The sequence below is a fragment of the Brienomyrus brachyistius genome, chromosome 2 (genome assembly GCF_023856365.1).
Source record: "Brienomyrus brachyistius isolate T26 chromosome 2, BBRACH_0.4, whole genome shotgun sequence".
NCBI lineage: Eukaryota > Metazoa > Chordata > Actinopteri > Osteoglossiformes > Mormyridae > Brienomyrus > Brienomyrus brachyistius.
Window position 1 is genome coordinate 47757114 of NC_064534.1, and position 13889 is coordinate 47771002.

The 13889-nt window shown below is 51.6% G+C and overlaps 1 protein-coding gene across 15 annotated transcripts in view; it reads right to left on the bottom strand.

Annotated features, from left to right (window-relative positions):
* LOC125721396 (probable E3 ubiquitin-protein ligase HECTD4) overlaps positions 1-13889 on the bottom strand; it is a 52750-nt gene that overhangs the window by 15447 nt on the left and 23414 nt on the right. For 9 of the 15 annotated variants that reach the window (XM_048997366.1, XM_048997362.1, XM_048997355.1 and 6 more), the window contains exons 27-56: positions 13535-13639; positions 13366-13454; positions 12988-13154; positions 12293-12428; positions 11890-12034; positions 11411-11577; positions 9801-9947; positions 9539-9723; positions 9289-9442; positions 8915-9195; positions 8538-8727; positions 8165-8246; positions 7867-8069; positions 7477-7612; positions 6882-7064; positions 6430-6594; positions 6101-6270; positions 5627-5742; positions 5076-5179; positions 4831-4992; positions 4314-4462; positions 3730-3809; positions 3422-3585; positions 2598-2835; positions 1981-2117; positions 1734-1860; positions 1180-1317; positions 968-1107; positions 606-766; positions 264-445 (exon numbers count right to left, since the gene is read on the bottom strand). In XM_048997366.1, the coding sequence (XP_048853323.1) occupies positions 264-445; positions 606-766; positions 968-1107; positions 1180-1317; positions 1734-1860; positions 1981-2117; positions 2598-2835; positions 3422-3585; positions 3730-3809; positions 4314-4462; positions 4831-4992; positions 5076-5179; positions 5627-5742; positions 6101-6270; positions 6430-6594; positions 6882-7064; positions 7477-7612; positions 7867-8069; positions 8165-8246; positions 8538-8727; positions 8915-9195; positions 9289-9442; positions 9539-9723; positions 9801-9947; positions 11411-11577; positions 11890-12034; positions 12293-12428; positions 12988-13154; positions 13366-13454; positions 13535-13639 (4603 nt within the window). The remainder of the gene's footprint in view (positions 1-263; positions 446-605; positions 767-967; positions 1108-1179; positions 1318-1733; positions 1861-1980; positions 2118-2597; positions 2836-3421; positions 3586-3729; positions 3810-4313; positions 4463-4830; positions 4993-5075; positions 5180-5626; positions 5743-6100; positions 6271-6429; positions 6595-6881; positions 7065-7476; positions 7613-7866; positions 8070-8164; positions 8247-8537; positions 8728-8914; positions 9196-9288; positions 9443-9538; positions 9724-9800; positions 9948-11410; positions 11578-11889; positions 12035-12292; positions 12429-12987; positions 13155-13365; positions 13455-13534; positions 13640-13889) is intronic. The other 6 variants (XM_048997282.1, XM_048997371.1, XM_048997370.1 and 3 more) reach the window with 2 other exon arrangements.

Consider the following 13889-nt stretch of genomic DNA (forward strand, 5'->3'; position numbering starts at 1 on the left):
TGGTGGAAAATATCAACGCGACCTCAGCCACAGCAACTACCCTAATTGTCCCCATGACAACAAGCAATCCAGACACTACTCAGTCTGTCCTCCTCTAATAATTAATTATGGATAATTTAAGAGGACAGAGCAGCTTTAGTTTACTCTCCTTTGTTCCTCACACAACACTACCACATCAGCATGCCATCCTTTGTCCCTGGCTCTGCCCATCCTCACTGGTCATTCCCCCCTGGATTACCAACCCTTAGCAGCTTCTTAGTCACCTGGGAGAGGGGGTGCCAGCAGCTGATTGGACAGCAGCTGGAGGTGTTCTAGGGTGATGTCACGCACGGCAGGAATGTGGAAGAGTCGGGTGAAGGTGTGGGGGCTCTTGGGTGCGAAGATATTGAGCAGGGCCATGCGGCAGTAGAGGCGCGCCAGCCCCCCCTCGCAGCGAAGCAGCTCCCTACAACAGAACCCAGCAGGTCAGATGACATGATGCTGACCAATAGTGGACCAGTCTCAGAAAGCCCTCAGCATCAGCCAAAGCATCTCTCACTATTTAGAAATGGCCTGCACTATGACACAGGTCACTAAATCAGGAACTGAGTGTGGACCATCCCCACCTGTGGATCTGGATGTTGCTGCTGTCCAGGGACACTAGGCCATTGGCGGCAGTGCGGCGGGAGCCTGTTGGGGGGCGCTCCAGCATCTCTATGGGGTACCAGTAGCGCACAAGAACGCCCTCGCTGCGCAGGTATGTCTCCACCTGCACCAGTTCATTCATCTAAAAACACGTAAACAATAATCCCATTGGTGTCTGTTATATGCACCCCCAGTACATTGTAACAGAAGAACAAATCTCATGTTCGGCCCATTAGAGCAGGCAGCGAGGACCCGTGAGGATCAGCACTAAAGCCTCCGTGCCTATCAATGCCTATGTTCATGACTCCGGGGTTCAGGGGCTGCCTGAGTACCACTGCCTTACCGAATCCACATCCAAGACCACCCCGTGCAGGCCAAAGGTCTTAAGCATGCCCCGGATGGCGAACTTGGGGAGGGCCGTGCCCCCGGTGGTGCTGTTGGTGTTGTTGCTATCTGGGCAGCGGATGACCACGGTCAGACCTGCTGAGGAAAAATGGTCAGTCACAGGCGAACGGACCAAAGACAGAGAAGACCTCAGATGCTTGAGCCGAGCACCTTTGCGGACTTTGTCGATGGTGAACTTGTTGGCCTCGTCCTTGATGTCCTCTATAGTGGGCAGGTAGAGATCACGGGGAATACCCCCATTCTCCTCATACAGGAACTCCACCGTTTGCCGGGCGATGTCCACCATACCTGCATTTAAATCAGACGTAACAAGGTCATTTACCATATATGCAGATAAAGCAAATGTTGATTCGAAACAAGTCACTCATGTGCAGATTGATTCAGTCCAAAGACATTTGTTGAAAGAAAAAAAAAAGTTGCAATTTATAATCTGGATTTACAGAAACTAAACGCTAATCTGTTTTTTTTAAGTCAATCATTTGAGAGCTTTGATTACCATCTTGGTCATGTCCAACCTTTCCAGAAGTAAGTGACCCAAAAGCGTAACCTACTGCTCACTCCACTCTTCTTCTCATGAGCATACGATAGTCTTTAAGATCATCTCAAACTACACCCCTTTGCTGCAGCACTCGGCCAATCAAAACGCATATTAAGGCCAGCTGGTCCCATGTGATGTCCCAGTTTAAGTTCTGACTGGTCCTCACCCAACTGCAGTGCCCCTTTAATCTGATCCAGGCCAGACTTCCTTTCTGCTTCGTTCCGGAAACGGCGCCGAATGGTGGGAAAAACCTTGGTCTCCCAGGCTTTCACCAAGAGGGCGTAGTGATCCTCCTGTAGGGGGCAGGCAAGATAACACACGAGTTCTGAAACAACTAGCCCCGGCCAGCTTGAGGAAAAAACCAAAGGAAACAGAATGGACATCGATCACCGGGATGCGGGAAAAACCATTACCCTGGGAACGTCATCGTCGTCATCATCATCGCTCTCGTCGTCGGCGATGGGAGGTGGGTGGGGGTCAGGCCCCGACGTGACAAGGTTGTCGTAACTCAGCTCCACCTTGTAGTGGCAGGACAAGTCGCTGTTGTACTCTATCCCAACAGGGGAGGGCAAACAACAAAGCCAGTTCTTACAAACACTACCCACTGGGACAGACACAGGTAGGAGAGTGGGATGGAAAGGAGGGGTTAACCCAAAAGCACAGTCAGGTATAAGCAAACAGTGCAAAGGAAAGAAAGCAACATGCACTCACATGCACGCTACCGTATCATACTGTTCCTACACTGTCTATATGCATTTCATAGTTATTTAGTGGGCTATTCCTCCAAGCAACATGCAAGTGAATATCAGAAAGCAAAGTGAAACAGTCCCTGGAGAGGTTGGGATTAAGGGCCCAACGGGGAGAGCACTCCACCAGCCGCGGGATTTGAACTAGCGACCTTCTGATCACGAATCCAAACCCGCAGAGTCAAAAATGATACATTTGTTATGTTGTTGGGAAGTGAGCAGATTATACAGATAAGGTGTGCTAGGTGGCTTGACGCTGCGGTGTGCTAAGCGGCAGGACTCACGCTGCAGGGCAGTAGCTACGGCGGCGATGCGGCAGGGCGGCCCGTGAGAGCCCGAGTCAGAGGCCACGCTGGCACCGGCATCGTTGTCACTGTCGGAGGCCATGGCGAAGGGCAGCACCTCGAAGTTGGCGCTGATCTCCTGAGCCAGATCGACGCAGAGGTCGGCGGCGTTGCGGTGAGCCTGGCCCTCCGCATACGCAAACGGTCGGCAGCCGAAGTTGGCGCGAATCTTCGTGTTCTGGGAACAAACAAGCGCCGATGGGCACCTAACATCACTTCCTGTGCGTGAAGATGGTCAATCCCACAGCGAGGAATAATCATCGATGAAAAAAACTGCGGTAAATGCAGAGGACCATTGTGGCAGAACTATTATTCAAAACCCAAATGTTTCTGCAATAGAGCATGGGTCCATTTCACCGTGAGCAAGAAAAAATGATTAACCATAAAAAAAAGATTTATCTGCCATTTTACATTCACCAACGACAACGTGATTAACTATCCAGACGGTATTAACTCTACAGTCCTATTGTGCTGTCATGAAACGTAAATTAAATTCAATGCCCCTTCTCAAAGAGGCTTAGTGAATTTAACACAGTTCATCAAGTCTCCTGTTAAAATACACGACATAAAAGCTATTCGACTGCTACTCTGCCACTTCCCGAATAATTTTAGGGATACAGCTCTGTTTTGGAGTCGATATCTATATTATACATAGAATTTTTAGCAATAAAGTCAATGAAGCAATTTTGTACGCAATCCTCATTAAAACATATCAAAGCAATATCCAATTAATTTTAGCCCTCAGCACCCAGTCTAACACCCACCTTCTTTTGGATGTGCACTAGGGGCCACATTCCACCTGCCACATCCTCCAGGAAGGGGCTGAGCCGCTGGCCACAGTAGGTGAAGTACACACGGCCCTTGGGGGCCTGTCCCGGGGGAGGGGGCGTGCCCTCCGAACGCTCCCAGCCAATCCCAGCCACGTCACCTGATGCAGGACAGGGCAGGGCCTATTCATCTGGCACTCCATGGTACTCAGCATCATGTCTCACTCAGTATACATGTACCAGACAGGTAATGAGATATTCTGATAATGGTAATGATAATCGGTGATGCAACTGTCCAAACTCACCAGCAAGCAGAGTGACGTCCAGCCTCACGCTCTTCCACTGCAGCAGGCTGGACCCATTGTAGTGCACCGCCCGGCCGTTACTAAGCAAAGGACACAGGATTTATCAGGCCATTTCCCACCATTTCCCTCCACTCTGCATTTCCCAGTCCATCCCATTATTTCTCAGTCACTCCCTTCCTATGACTCTAGTTGTGTTGCCAAGCAGCGTGACACCTTTGGACGAAGGTTCTTCCCAGCATTTGAGGTAGGATGGACCAATAGCACAGTGACAGTAATGTGAGGTAACAACATCAGCCTTAAGCAGCACTGCTCCCCCTTAAGCTGACAGCTTTCCATATACACTCTAGGTCACATGACACCATCCAGGATCTGCTGATTAGAGAGGTGGCACTCTCATAACCATAAGCCAAGGAGGGTAGCAGCTCTACTCAGTATTTCCGAAAATCTCAAGAACTTTCCACTTTAACCAGCAGATTTAGGTAAGCAAGCCGACTATAATGGAAGGATAAACTTCAGGAGGAGGAAACAGGCACAGGTTTACCAAACGGGAACTGCAGAAAGACAGAGACCGGATAGACACCCACTTGTGGAAAAGGCACGTGCCCACAGGGTTGGTCCAGGCCCCATCCCTCTTCTCAGCCTCCGTCGCAAATCCGAAGGACACAATGGGCCCGCTGTCGTCGTCCGAATCGCCGTAGGACACAATCTCTATCTCCCAGTAGAAGGAGGGAGCCTGAGGGACACAAATCGCCATTAATGCCTACAGCCTTCCCGTCTTCCTTTCTCTACTGCCCAGAGCTTCTTTAGTATACAGTAACACAGTTCACATACAGTCTTTTTCAGAGGCGTAATAAACCTTCCCCCAGGAATAGGTCAGGAAAGCAAACTATCTGGATTATGAAGGTATATGCAAACAAAAACCAGCATGGAACAGGAAGCAGTTTGCCAAAAAAAATCATCCAAGTACACCCATAGTCATCTGAAGATTGTTCTAAGTATAGTAAATGGAGTCACAAAATATGACTACTCCCTTCATTATGACCAACATCCTGTAAGATCCCACAGAACGCCCTTAGTGTCCCACAGAGACGCGCTCCCCACCTGCACGGGCACGGGCGAGGTAGCGTAGATGAATGTGCCCCGGGGCAGACCACCACCGGCGCTGGGGTCAGCCAGGAAGGTCACGGAGGTCAAGCGGGAGGAGAACATGCAGGCACGCACCGGCGGGAAGACCCGGGACGGGCACCAGGTGATCTCTTTGGGCTGGGGGGAGATGGAGTATGAGTAGGTGAGTAGAGCAGAGAGACCAAAGCTGTGTAACAGGGTCCTGGGGGGGGGCTTCCCACCTGTCTGCGGTCGGTCTGGAGAGGCGGGGGTGGGGGGCGGGCACAGTCCCGGTACAGCATCCTCAGGCGCTCACATTGGGCCTCAACCACACACAGTCGCTCTCCTGCGGGACAGAGGAGCACAAAGCCCAGCACCGCCACAGTCAGCCAGAGCCCAAGCCCTACTTTCACATGATGCCACTATTGGCTGCTCGCTGATGTCATCATCTATCTGCAGGCTCATCTCTTCATTATGCAGTCATCCTGTACTGCATCTGCTTAACTAAAGTTCTGCATGGAACTGCACTATTTATCAATCTTTCCTCAGGATTCTCCCCTCTGCCTGCCGCTTGGGACAATCAGCTTGGAACTAATAACAGATCCAGTCGGGCAGCCTGATGCATTCAGCAGCCCCCCGCCTCTAACAATTACCTGACAATGATCACTCAGCAGCTATGTGCTGTTGGACCCTTGAACCTGATATCAGCTATAGTCATGCTACATAAATATGTGCTAATAAAGTTCAGAAGTCATGTTGAATAAAATCTACGCTATGGGAGGGGGGCTCTCACCGGGGCTGCACTCCTGGGCCACCAGGTTCAACACCTCCACGGCGGCGGGGCACTGCTGGATGAACTCCTCACAGAACGAGCTGTCCTCCAGCAGCTGGGCCATCACCAGACATGCTCTGCAGAAACACACACAGGCGCACCCTGCTGGTCAGACACTGTACAGCAGGGTTGTCAGGCCACATGCGAATCGCCACACTTATACCACACTTATGCAAATTACACTACTAGCACTTTACAAACAATCCAGAAATTAAGCTGCTTCCTTTTTAAAGAAGTATCAAAAAATCTAACAGTGAGTAAGGGAATATTAATCCTTCAAATAAAACAAAAACCGTTAATTATTTAATGATTATGAATGATTTATAAAAAGATTTCTGAGTCTTTGCATCATCTCAAAAAAATGAATAAATAAAATCTTGTGTTGCCACAGTGTAAAACTGATAATCATTTGCTAAAACCCGAAGTGGGACCGACCGAGTGCGGATCTCAGCCAGCAGGCGCACCGCCGCCATGACAGGACTGGAGCCATCCCCGGAGGCTGGGAGCGATGTGTGGATGGAGAGGCTGCCCTCTTGTGGTAGAAGCATGGACTGTACAGCTTGCACCACCTTCTCAGTGATGGAGAGCTTGTATAGAGGTAAGGCCTGCAGGCACGAGCATGAAATTAAGACACTGAAGAGTGGAGGTAGGGTGCAAATACAGTCATCCATCCATCCATCCATCCATGACTTCAGGGCACATTACATTTTTATATGTATGAAAATAGAACAATTTTGAACAATTTTAACATGACAGTGGCTTACCTCGGAGCGTGGTGTACAGAGGCGTGAAATAGGCACTGTGAGGACATCGGAGGCTTTGCAGGTCTTCCGGTAATCACAGGATGGGAACTTGACAGTGGCAATGCCCTCCTGCTCGTTGATGGACATGACTACACCCACACTTCCCAGAATCCCTTTCCCCAGCACCTGAGCCAGCACAGGAAACAGCAAATCAAGATTTTGCAAACACAGTTGCAAAAATGTGAGGAAAGATTATGCAAGTTTTGAAAAAAGAGGAATATTCAAGTTTCAACAGTTTTATTTTTTAGTTCAATTGGCTACTTTTCTGTATTACCACAGAATATTACACAACTGAAAACTGACAAATGTCTTAGGCTAAAAAATAAAATATACTCTGAAGTCACATGTCAGAAGAGATGACTAGAGAAGATGAGATGTTCTGTAGGCCAGGAGAGGTCAGCACAGCAACACACCTGCACCTCGGAGCCGATCTTGATGGTCTCTTTGAAGCCGCCCAGGGCGCAGAGGGCGGCCACCGCCTGTCTGCCGATGGCCTGCAGCTTGGACAGCTTGCGGCCGCTGCTACCGCCGCTCTCCAGGATGCTCTCGGCATACTTGCCCAGCTGAGGGATGTACATCAGAGCCCGCGACAGCACCTGTGGGGGGGGGTCACCAAAGCCACAGTCATCATCTATACAACCAAGAGCGGAATCGATGCCATCTTTGAGGTGACATCACTGTTATACTGATCAACCTCAACACTACCTAATTTAATCAGTAATTAATCTGTAATTCCCATCATTAATCATTAACAGTCTGTCAAGTTCCATCCCAATCATCTCCTGCTATCATAGCTGTTTCAGTCAAACACTGGGACTCAGACTCTTTTTTTGGGGGGGGGGGGGGGGTGCTGAAGCCTATGCAGTCCTTTGGAACGAAGCTAATTAACTACCCTGGTCCCAGTAGCTGGCAGCCTCCTGCTCAGAAATGAGGTCATTAGAAGGTCAAAGAGAGCAGAAGAGCAGCCCTCTAATTGGAAGCCCGTCTGAGACCGATCCCTGAGCAGACCTTCTCCACGGTGCTGGTCCAGATCTGGGCCGTGTTGGACTCTGGCGCCGTCAGCAGGCTGTGCAGCAGGGCGATGACCTCAGCCGCCATACTATTGGCCACGTGGCCACTGATGAAGGGCCTGACAGGGTCTGACCTGTAGGACCAGAGAGCAAGGGTCAGTCAGTCAGTGCTCCACTATGGTCACAGACTGACACCACAACTTAACTTCAAGGTTGAGAAGCACCCATGAGAAGTTCGCTGTGTCAGACACAGAACGTCCTTTAAGTGAGAAAACTGATGACGTGAAAGAGATGATTTAAGAAAAAACTAGACCGTATGAGTGAGTAAGCAGGCCAGTCACGAGTGATCCGGGAGGAACCATTCTGAGTCCATACATGCCCCCCCCACCTGGCCAGTTCCGAGTTCCTCTCGCGGCACACGGCCGTCTGAGCCGACTTCTTCTTGTCTCCCGCTGTGACGCCGCCGGCGGTCTCCAGGGACAGCGCCTCCACTGGGGGTCCCACGCTGACGATGAGGCCCGACTGGGCCCACTTGGTGGCCTTGCGCAGGGCAGCAGCCGCTTCCTCCGTCACCACCTCGCAGCTCCCGCTCTGATCCAGAGAGACGCCGCAAGTCTGTAACTTACCCAGCAAAACTTTAAGCCACTTTGACCCCTAACCTGTGATGACGTCACGGAGCCCCCAACCTTGGTCATGTCGCGGTCCATCTTGACCACCTTTTCCATGTTGGCTCCGGTGCCCAGCCGGAAGGGGCGGCCCTCAGAACTGCTGCAGGCCAGGGAGGAGGAAAGCCAAACCCCAGGGTGAGTCGCACCCCCAGGGCAGGAACACAACTGCACATAACCTGATGCTAGATTTAGCACATCTGAGGAACCTCACATGCATCAGATACTGTTAAGAAACAAGATTACATGTTTATACTTTAGCTGGTTTCTGGCTCTTAATGTCAGTCTGCCAAACATACAGATAATAACTACGAAGACTAGCAAGAAAACCGTGTGCTGAGAACCAAACAGGGCTGCTGGGCTGAACACCCCTGCTGTACGCAGACATTCGTACCTGAGCAGAGGCTGCAGCACCTCGTGGGACGACTGGTCCTCGCGCTTGTGGATGAAGATGGAGAGCTTGCCATCCACGGCCTCCCCCTCCTCCTCGACGTCCTTGTCGGGCTTCAGTGAGCCCTTGGGGCTCAGGCGGGTCAGGCTGGTGTCGGGCTCCGATGAGCTTGGGGACAGCAGGGTCTGGCAACCTGGAGCGGAGGAGCAGAGATGGGGAGGGCGGCCCAATGGGGTGGGAAAGGGGGTGGTCCAACAGGGCAGGAGGATGACCCAGAGGGGCAAGATGGGAGAGCAGCCCAGTGGGGTGGGGGCCCAGCGGGGCATAGTGGGGAGTAGTGAGTGGCCCAGTGCAGCAGGAGGGCAGGGCGGGCAGCTTACCTGGCACCACGTAGTCGGCCAGTTTGGCCAACAGCAAGGAGGCGATGCGCGAGGCCGGGTCACCGGAGTCCGGCTGCTCAGTGTCCAGCGCGTGCATGGAGTAGCTCCAGGGCGGCAGAGCCACATTGCGGCAGTCCTCCACGCTCATGAGAGGCAGCGCTGCACGGCACAGCTGCAGGATGATCAGCACCAGCTTGGGCGACGGCCGCTGGTCCAGCAGCAGCGAGAGCAGCTTGGATACGCAGGCTGGCTGGCTCAGTATAGCCTTTCCTATGTGGCTCCTGGAATAGGCAGGGACACACACACATGCAGAGAAAATGTAGGTTTTACAGACATAAACTAACACACACAGGCAGACCCAGGCAGACACACACCTGGACAGGTCGTTGAGGAGGCTCAGCACATCCTGCAGAGCCTCATTCCCAGCCGCCTGGTTCCCACAGCATTCGGTGGCCCGGGCCAGATGATTGGTTAGAAGACTGGATACTTGCCGTGCCAACCCAGAATGCACTGCATCCGTGGAGCCACCTGTTGGGGAAAGTAGTGTGGGGGGTGGTGCTTAGCTGGGGGTCACGTGTCAGGTCTCTCAGCAGTGCCCCCTACTGGACAGTCAGCAGAGCATACCTTCTACTTTCTCCCACTCGATGCAGCGGTTGGCCAGCACCTGGAAGGCAGCCCAGGCCATGGTGGCCACCTTTTGCCTGCGGGTCTGCTTCTCGCTGGAGCTGCTGTCGCGCTGCCCGCTGAGGCTGCAGAGGCGGTCCATCAGCTGGACCAGGCCGCTCCTCACCAAGCACTGCTCCTCACTCCTGGGGGGGCATGTTGGTCAGGGACCCGTCTCTCCGCAGAATAAGGGGGTGCAGTGGGGTTTCGGTGACCGTCTCACCTGGTGTAGGGGATGGTGCACAGCATGCCGATGCTATTGGCGCAAGCGATGGGATAGCGGGCACACAGGGACACCACGGACGTCATGGTCTCTCCAAAGGCCTCTTGGACCTGCTCCACCATGCCCCCGCACGTCAGCTCCTCGATCCTGCCAAGAAGTAACATTCCGGAGCTTCATCCTGGGCTGGGCATGCCGCACCCGCAGCCAGCAGAAACTGTGTAGACCACCAGGGTCCTGATGCTCTGGACACAACCTCTGCTTTCTGCTCCAGTTAAATCCCCTAATCTCTCCACATCTCAGTTTTGGACTCATAGCCCTGTGAGGTTTTCAATCCAGTCTTAAACGATTAAGGCTGTTCAATCCCCCATGTAATTAAAATAGAGCTCATACACCCTAACCCCACTATAACCATCAGCTTAGAACATGCCATCTATTAAGGACACAATCAGTAAAAAAGACATTTTAAGCTAGTTTAATCCAAATACGGGGTCTGTACATTTTGTATCTGAATAATACATCCATCCATCCATCCATCCATTTTCCAAACCGCTTATCCTACTGGGTTGCGGGGGGTTCGGAGCCTATCCCAGAAGCAATGGGCACGAGGCAGGGAACAACCCTGGATGGGGGGCCAGCCCATCACAGGACACACTCACACACCATTCACTCTCACACGCACCCGAATAATACATACATGCAAAAAATACTTTAAAAGGTGTCTGCATAGATCTAACCGGAATGCAGAAGCCAGATTAAATAAACACTGTAACAATATACTGAGATCAAGGAGCTGAGGAGGAGAGCGATCCTCTGCCTTTGGAAAAGCTTCCACCTTGCCTGACCTGCCGTGGTGCAGCTTCAGAGCTGTGTGGTGGGATACAGCACCAAGAGGGAACAGTTCAGAGAGGTTTACATCAAGTGAGTGGGGAGGCCATGGAAGACATCCGACTTCATCCTAGAGCTCATGAAAGCATTAGGGGCTTTGTTTAGCAGTGTTCCTGAGAGCAGCATCATGCTGGAATATGGGAACTCTGAGCAGCATTGTTTGCAACGCAGGGTGCACCTGCTCCTTTAAGCGTCCTCATATTACCTGCAAGTTATATGACCACGCAGAGCAGTAATTACACCTAAAGCCTCCCACAAGAAGGCTGTATGTACCACATATTGTGGTTTGGAAGCATCCTTTGGTTTCTGGCTAAAAGACCACTCACTCAAGGTTTCACCTGCTACTGCATCTCTGCACACTGCTCTCTGAGCTGCAGCCCTGATATAAACTGCAAATGATGTTTTTGCTTGGTCACAGAGGTGCTGGGTTTGGGTCTGTGGTCCTGTCAATGCACGCATGTCCCTGTTGGTGAGCCTCAGGGTGTGACCACCGTCCCCGTATACCTTTGCACTCAGTTTCTGCTATATACTCTCATGACTTTTGAAACATTTCACCATGATTCTGCATTTTTTGTCAGTACTGATCGCCCAGTCTCATATAACTGACATTTATAGATATTAACTCCCTAATATGACTCACCCTTGCAATCCTTTTGCTTGTGGTGTTCCCAATATTTGGCTGTGCCTTTTTACACATTGCACACACTCTAGAATGGCTATCGTACCTGGGCCCGCCTTGCAGCACCATGGTTACAGGGCCCACCAAGTGAGTGACCCCGCCCACTCGCACGGCGGCCGTCAGCAGCTCCCGCATGTGCACCAGCGCCTGCCGGCGAGTGTTGCCCCTCCTCCAGCGGGTCTGCGCAGCCGACAGGAAGCTGCTGCTGGACACCTAAATGGGAGCCGAGAGCTTCGTCAGCCTGCTGTGGCTTCTACAACCGGAACCGGTGAACAGGAAGCAGGAAGTGTAAGCGGCTTAGGCAGCCAATGAGCAGGCAGGGCTGGAGCTCCGCGTGTGACTGACACTTTGCTGTGAGCGTGCATTAAGTCCAAACAAGTCTCCCTCTATATAAAGCAGTACCATAAATATGTAAAGTGTAAAAATTATCAGCAAAAACATGGGACAAACAAAACAAAGTAAAACTGTGCGGGTGGCAGGCGGGACAGATAGGGTGGGGCGGGCTATAGGCGGCAGGCTGCTCACGGCCTGGTCCGGCGTGGTGCCGATGAATGCGAAGAGCTGGCCCAGTAGCACGCTGTACGTGGGCTTATCCCGGCTGTCCTCAATGGTCAGCGACTGCAGCAGGGTGAACGAGCTGCTGCGGTGGCTGGTTGGGTGGTGGCGCCTCCTAGTGGTGGGGCAGGAATAGGTCAGGTTCACTGAAAGGAAAACTGCAATCCCACCAGATTCACTAAATCAGCCAGTGATTATTTTACAATGACAGAACAGTTTATTTCAAGAGCACATTACATAAAACACAGTGTATAAAAAGGATTTCTGTAAACCTCCTGGGAAGGAGGAAAATAATTATGTAACATTTTTACTTCCTTTAAGAGACTCAAATGCGAAGCTGCTCTCTCCATTGGAGAGCCCTTCCGCCACTAACCGCTGGCTGCTGTGTGTAAACTCCAGATCCTGGTTGGCGATCATTTCCAGGTCAGAGGGTGCAGACATGCTGCGCAGGAAGACCGGCTGCTTCACCGGGGGCACGGTGGACTTGGTGTCCGACACCGACTTGCAGGCTGAAAGGGGAGCAATTTAACAGCCGGCTATGCAGACAGTAAACATGCTGTCAGTACAGATAGCCTCAGTATGCATGGTGACTGAGGCCAGGAGAAAGCTGCCAAACGCTGGCAGCCATCAAAAGAACTAAAGCAAAGAGACTGAACACAGCCTTCCACCAGTTACTAATCAGAATGACTTATTCTCCAAGGCCGCTGACAGCAATGACATTTTCACTGGTGATGTGGGTATTAATCTGATTAATTTAATAATTTTGCCCGATCCAGTACAGGATCTTGATGGGCCTGCATCCTATTCCAGGAAGCACAGAGCTCAAGGCAAGGGAACTCCCTGGGGGAGAAGCTAGACCTTCACAGGACTCTCTCTCATACATACACCAGGTAATTTAGAGACACCGATTCTCTTAATAGCATTTTAATAGCATGTGAAGTGAACCACATGTGGAGCGCACAGACTGCACAGAGGCAGGGAGCTAGACTGGGCTCTATTCAGGATACTATGCATCACTGGAAGAGAGAGAGAGTGTCCTCCATTCCTACCCATGGGTGGGGGGCTTACCTGGGGTCCCAGAGGGTGTCCCAGCCAGGCTGTGCGAGTGGGGGGCGATGGTGACATGCAGCAGCAGTTCTGTACGGTTCATCAGGCTCTTCACCAGGGCACGGGTCTTGGCCAGGGGACCTCCTGCTTTCTGCTGCAGGGAGTTCACCTCCTGGAAGAACTTCTCCCTGCAACACGCCCCCATACAGAGACGGAGACCTGAGTGCAAATTCTATGGAAGTCTTCTCTCACCCTCTCTGTAGAATATTTAACATGCATTTTGCCCCTATTTAGATTTGCTTAATATTAAGAAAGCACAAACATCATTTATCATCAAAATGAAGGTGCCCGCAGTGTAGGCGTGAGCTCTCCCTGGTCCAGACTGATCCATACTCTTACCTCAAGGACAGAACCACGTTCTCCAGATCGCTGCAGTCTAAAGGCACCTCCTTCAGGGAACATAGCAGCTCCAGCTCCTTAATCTTATTCTGGAAAAGCCAGGAAAGAAGATCAGCTTTAAGAAGTCCACCGGAACCCGGAGGCAATGCTCGCTGGGGACGGATGGCACCTCGAAGAAGTGGTAATCGTAGAAGAAGGGCATGTTGTTCTCCAGCTTGCCCTGTTGCGCCTCCTCCACCTCACCCTGCCACTTCTGCTCCAGCTCAGCTACGCTCTGCAGAGGGGGGATGGACCATAAGCACACGCACACACACACACACATTGTGGATTAAAATCGTCATGGTGACGTAGCCACTGAGGACCAGCTACAGCCGCAGCACAGCATGTACCCGGAATGCCTTGGGTTCTGCAATTCCTGCGCTGAGAGCTACCCTCGTAGTTCATAACTTTATGGAGATGACAGAGCTCAATAAAACGACCTCTATAAAATTCACCTATACTAAACACACTTGCACCAATGGCAG